We start from the raw sequence: 6496 nt of genomic DNA on the forward strand, positions 1-6496 counted from the left end.
GTGGGGCTTTTCCCATGTATAGACAGCTCCCAGGTGACATGGTTTTCATTCAGACATTTTCTTCCCAAGAAATCTCTGAAAGGCTCCTTTCACATCTTTATTTCTAAGACTGTATATCAAAGGGTTGAGCATTGGGGTAACCACCCCATAAAATAGGGAGATGATTTTGTCATGGTTGGAGGAGGATTTGCCTTGTGGCCGAAGGTACATGGACAGGGCTGAGCCATAGAAAACACTGACCACTACCAGGTGGGAACCACATGTGGAAAAAGCTTTGCCTCTTCCCTTGGCTGAATGGATGCGCAGCACGGCCGAGCTGATGCGCCCGTATGTCCCTAGGATAAAGAAGAAAGGGGCAACGAGGACAACAAAGCTGTCAGCCATGATCACAGTCTCAATGAGGTGTGTGCCTGAGCAGGCCAACTTGAGGAATGCCTGCAGCTCGCAAGTGAAATGGTTGATGACATTGTGGCCGCAAAATTCTCTCGGCTGCACCAGAAAAGGGATCAGGGTCATCACCATGGCACCGGCCCAAGACATGGCTGCCAATTGGATGCAGAGTCTCTTGCTCATGACGAGGGTGTAGTGCAAGGGCCTGCAGATGGCAACAAAGCGGTCGTAGGCCATGACAGCCAGCAAGAAACACTCCGCTATACCAAGGAAGAGGCTGACATACATCTGAATCATACACCGTAGGTAGGAAATGGTGGGTTGGTGGGAGAAGCAGTTGACCAGAATCTGGGGGACACTGGAGGTGGTATAGAACATGTCCAAGAAGGAAAGGTTGCTGAGAAAGAAATACATAGGAGTGTGCAGGAGGGGGCTTACAAGGATCAAGATAATCATGAAGCTGTTACCAAGAAGTGTTATAAGGTAAAATACCAAGAGAATCACACTCATCACCATCTGAGCCCGGGGGTAATTGGAAATCCCAAGCAAAATGAACTCGGTCACTAAGGTCCTATTTTTATCTCCCATTATGATATTTCTGGTTTTTTCCTCCTGTGAAACAAATAGAAAAGAAACTTTTCATTATTTGCAGGGGACGGCACATCTTGTACACATCTTGGATATTCTCAGTGGGCTACATCCAGGCTAAGGGTGCAATCCTATGCGTGTTTAGACAGAAAATAGTCCTACAGCTCCCAATATCTCCCAGCCAGCATGGATTGCTGGCACATGGTGGGAGTAGTAGGACTTCTTTCTGTCTAAACATTCATAGGATTGCACCACAGTTAAACTATAGAATTCGCTATTACAAGGTGTAGTGATGGCCACCAATCTGAATGGCTTTAAAAGGGGGTTAGATAAATTCCTGGACTGGGAGAGAAGGCTATCAATAGCTACTAGTCCTGATAGCTATGTGCTACCACCAGTAGCAGAGGCAGTAAGGCTATGCACATCAGTTGCTGGGGAACATGGGTGGGAGTGTGCTGTTGCACCTGAATCCTGCTTGTGGGTCTCTGGTTGGCAGCTGGTTGACCACTGTGTGAATAGAATGTTGGACTAGATGCTCTTCTTATGTTCTTAAATCACCCTTTAGTCCCACTGATATCCTGTACACCTGTCCTGTCTCTAAGATCGTCTTCGCCAGCCCTGCTCCAGGAGCCCCACCAAAGGAAATGAGGTGGGTGGCTACTATGATGATGATCTGTTCTGTTGTGACACCCTAGTTGTGGACTGAGCTTCCTAGAGAGGCTTCCCTGGTACTTGCATTGTGCTCTATTCAGTGCCAGGTGAAGACCTTTTTATTTCCCCAGCATTTTAGCTTTTCAGTTTCTGTTTTAAATCTAGTACTGTTTTTTAAATCTTTGCACTGCTGCCAGACTGAACTTTTTGCTATTATTTTTATTTTAAACTGCAGTTTTTAAACTTTTATATTGCATTTTATTGTGTTGTATTTTATTGCCTTAATTGTTGTGAACCCATCAGAGAGGTTTAGCTATTGGGTGATCGAGAAATGTAATAAATAAATCTGTCTTAAGTCAATCATGACAAACGTGTCCCGTTGATTTCAGTGGAACTAAAGCATGATGAACACAACCAGGAAGCTTCTAAACATTGGTGGATGGCGCACTCAGAGAGGAAATAAATAAATATGTATTGATGGAGAGAGTGAAACGCATTTGCTGAAAGCCAGTATCACAGTGGTTCCCAATTAGCAAAGCACTGCGGACCCCTTGCTTTTCAAATGCCAAGCCATGGACCCCCTACTTTTGAACATTTTCTTATCTCTATGGTAGTTACCTGTGCGAAGCAATTTTTTGGAGAAAATAAGGGGCAGCCCCTAATAAACAAAGGATTTTAGGTATACTAAAAAACGGACCATAAAATTTGTGATATTTCCACGCAAAAATGACAATGATTTAGTTAGGAATATAAAGACAAATTTAATTTTACTAACGTCTAGTTTACAATTGAACAAATTATGACATGTCTAGCAGCTACTAAACCTGAATGTGATGGGAGAAATCATGCCTCTTTTTGTCCCAAACAATCCCTTCCATGTCCGGTTCAATATTTCCTACTTTTAATCTCAAATCTGGATCAACATCGAACCGATTTCTATGCTTGTTCTTCATATAAAAAAATGTTGAAAATGTTTGTTCACAAAGATATGTGGAACAAAAGGGAACTAGACGTTTCAAAGCTTTTTCACCTAACTTCTTATAATCAGGAAAAACCTTCACCCAGAATTGGTCCAGTCTATATTCTTTGAAAAATGATTTCAATGAACCATCACAAGTCACTGTCAAGAAGTGCATCTTGCTCTTCCGCAGATGGAGTTGTTAGTTGTACATCACCACATTCAAAAGGATTCCTTCTCCTTGAGTTTTCAGGCTTAGGTGCAGGGAAGTAATCTCTGAAGCTAGTCGCTAAATCACGCAAGTGCTTTCGCGCATGACGTCACTGTCGAAGCAAAAGGAGCGCGGGAGACGGCATATTTTCTTTTATTAAAATGTGGACCTTGCAGAGCTAATATGTGAATGGTGCCATGGACCCCCTAGGTGGGTTATGTGGACCCCCTGGGGTCCGCGGACCACCAATTGGGAACCACTGCAGTATCATACACACTGATGGCAAAATATGGGGATACTACTACTATTACTGCTACTACTATTATTCCTACTCCTAGGCACATAAGCAGGACCCATGACAATGATCTGGGACATTGCAAAGGTAATGCAAAACACGGAGAGGCTGCTTAAGACCTTCTGTATAGATAATTCATGTCTACACAAATGCACAATGTTTCAGAGATTTCCTGACATGTCCAGATGGCAAAGGGAGGATTCCTTCAGTTTATCAAATCCATTGTGATCTCTTGCATTCAACTATGTCCTGGCTTTCATAACCTGTAATAATACGCACCTGAGCCAACTGAGGAACGTTCAAGAGCCCAAAGTAGATAATAAGTCCAGTAGAAGATTCAAACATTCTTTCCTCTGGCGTCTTACAGGGCTATGGTGGAAAGAACCCTACATTTTAACTCTGTCAGATCATCCAATGAATGAATCTCTCAGCAAATGTACTAATGCGGTAAAATAGTGGCTCAGAGGAAATCTGAACAAAAAAGAAAATGGAGTTTCAACACGAATCCTAAAGAAATATGGCTAAGTGGCTCCTTTCAGGAGATTAGCCTACCCACATCTGAGCCAAACTGAAATACCCCGCCCCATTTCTGTAGCTGGAAAATCTTTGCTAGTCCTCTATAACCAATAGTGGTTTCTACATTATCTCAGTTCCCTGTGGCTTTATTGCATCATGGCAGGTCCTCCTGGAGAAAGACAAGCAAGTCCAAGGATGCATGGAACTGGTTACTGGTGAACCTGTATGACAGAAATGTGCCCTCACCACCAGATCAATTAAAACTTATTTTTAATGCATTTTCTCTTGAGTTTTACTCTGCTGTGCCTCATTCAGCTTAACCTTCCTGCTGTAGTGGTGTATTTTTAAACCGACCCAGTCTTTTTATGCCCGTCTCTTGCTGCTGTTCCAATTCTTTAATGAATGTATTGCATTTGTTTTAATCTCATTTTTATATATTAGATATGTAATCTGGAAACCATCTTGGATGCCTTTTTTGAGGACTGAAAAGCAAGATTGAAATTTCTGTAAATAGATAAATAAATAAATAAATATTTTATACCTTCCCTCCCACCCACCCCCAAAAAAACACCTGGTGCAGCTTACAAAGCTGTTTCAGCAGACTGATCTATCAATGATAGGCTGTGCCCCTAATTCATAAGGCATTTTGTGCATTAAGGAAAAAATCATGTATCAAAGTCATTCAAAGAGTGTAATATATAGAAATAGTCAAGGTTGCATTTTCTCAGCCTACCAGAGGAGGCAATAAAGAGCACTACAAAGTGTGGTAAAGAAAGTAGGGCTGTGCATGGACCCCGCCCCAACCACTTCGTGGCCCGATCCGGAACTTCTGGATCAGGCCCAAACTGGTTCAGGCTAATCCGCCCGTCCCTCACTCCATGGAGCAGAGTGAGATCCGGCTCCACCGCCGTCGCCGCATGGACGGCAGTGCTGCCGCCACTGCCAGGTAAGCTAACCCCCCCGCCCCCTTACCTGTGTCAGTCGCAGGCTTCAATTGAGGCCCTGGTTGAAGCTGGAAGAGAAGACTGCGGCCTCTTCCAGCTCCAAGCCAAGGCCACAGTTGAAGCCCACAACAGACCGCGATGGAGGCAGGTAAGCCTCCCTCCCCTCTTACCTGGCTCTGCTGCCATCACTGAACGGACTGCGGCGGCGGCAGAGCCAGGAAAGCAAAACTCCCCCTCACCCCCTTACCTGCCTCCGTCGCAGGCTTCAACTGAGGGCCAGGCCTCAGTTTAAGCCCGCGATGGAGGCAGGTAAGCTCCCCTCCCCCTGCCCCCTTACCTGGCTCCATCACCGTCACCGCACGGACTGCGGCGGTGGTGCCAGTGCCAGGTGAGTCCCCCTCCCCCCACTTACCTGCATCTGGAGCTCCAGATTGAGGCGAACCGCTTCGCCTCGATCCGCAGCCCCCCAACCCGATTTGTCTCCGATTCGACCCGATTCGTCGGAGGCAAATCAGGCCGCTCTGCTATCACTTCTCCATAGCAAAGCAAAGTGGAGCACGGACCTAAAAGAAAGTACTGAAAGGCTGAGTAAAGAGGTTGTTGTTACAAAGACAAAATGGCGTCTGCCTGTTTATAAGAGATCAGAGATAGAACAAAGAGTTTAATCAGGAAACAGTAGAGAGTTCCTCAGAGGAAGAAGAGAGCATTTCAAAAGGAATGAACCCCCAGAACTTGCTGTTAGAGAACATGATAAACTACTTGATGCACCTCTGATCTAGGTTGAAGATTGTACTGGGCCACAGTGAGTTGTCAGAATGTCAGCCCCCTGGATTCACCCCCAAAATTATTATTTCATTTTTATTAGACACTTCTTCTATGTAATATTTTACAATGTGCTAGAATATAATGGGCTTGGCTAAGACAATGCAGAACAAAACTCAATGGACACATTCTAAACAGAATATTGGATACAATTTGTGCAAGCAGGAGTTTAGATACAATCATTTCAGGGCCAGTGTTAATTAATGTGGCTAATATGGTTTCTTAAAATTTTTATAGTGCATAACACAGTGTGTAGATTGGCCCTTATTGAAAGTAAATGATCAAAACAGTCCAGCGAGCTTCATAGCTGAATAGAGATCAGTACCTGGGTTTCCCTGGTGCATGTTTCATGCACTGGGTTTCCACTGCTGTCCATTGGATATGAAGGCATTAATGGAAATGTGAAATCATCATGGGATGGGTCCAGATTTAGTCATACATAGGCCTTAGCTAGACAGGGCTTTATCCCAGGGCGAATCAGGGATCGTCCCTGTGCTCCTGTCCACGATGCACAGGAGATCCCGGGATCAGGGAGGGAACATCCCTCCCTTGCCCTGGGATAGAGCCCTACACTTTGAGCCCGGTTTTTCCACGGAGACCGCAGAATGTGTGGCCCGTTGCCGTGGGTTGACCTGGCTCCGTGCGATTCCTCGTGTGGAGCCGGGAGCCGCGCACGGGGCGCAGGGTGGGGAAAAGCGGGAAAATTAATTTAATTTTAAAAACCACTTACCTTTTGCGCATGAGCATAAATTAAAAAAATGGCAGGCGTGACGCCTCTCCTCCTGAAGTCATTGCGTGTCATGTGTAAACGGAGGAGGGATCTCGCGTTAAACACAATGCGAGATCTTCCCTCCTCCATCGCGTGATAAAAGGTAGGTCTAGCTACGGCCTTAGAATAGACCTGCTGAAGTCCATGGGGCTTAAGTTAGTCTAACTTAAGTCTCATTGATTTCAGTGGGTCTACTCTAAGACTAAATTTGGATCCAACCCCTATAAATTCAACACAGGGGAGGGAGGGTCCTATGCTCCTTGCTCAGAAGCTTTTGCATGGTTGGCACTGAACTAATGTTAAATAATAATGGCACACACATAGATTAACAAGACAGACAAAGATAAGCTTT

General features: G+C 44.9%; 1 protein-coding gene across 1 annotated transcript; it reads right to left on the reverse strand.

Annotated features, from left to right (window-relative positions):
• Positions 1-45: 45 nt before the first annotated feature.
• On the reverse strand, positions 46-978 carry LOC134396544 (olfactory receptor 13H1-like). Its single transcript, XM_063123059.1, has one exon. The coding sequence runs from the start codon at positions 976-978 to the stop codon at positions 46-48; it is 933 nt and encodes a 310-aa protein (XP_062979129.1).
• Positions 979-6496: the final 5518 nt, after the last annotated feature.

Source organism: Elgaria multicarinata, chromosome 3 (assembly GCF_023053635.1).
Source record: "Elgaria multicarinata webbii isolate HBS135686 ecotype San Diego chromosome 3, rElgMul1.1.pri, whole genome shotgun sequence".
Taxonomy (NCBI): Eukaryota; Metazoa; Chordata; class Lepidosauria; order Squamata; family Anguidae; genus Elgaria; species Elgaria multicarinata.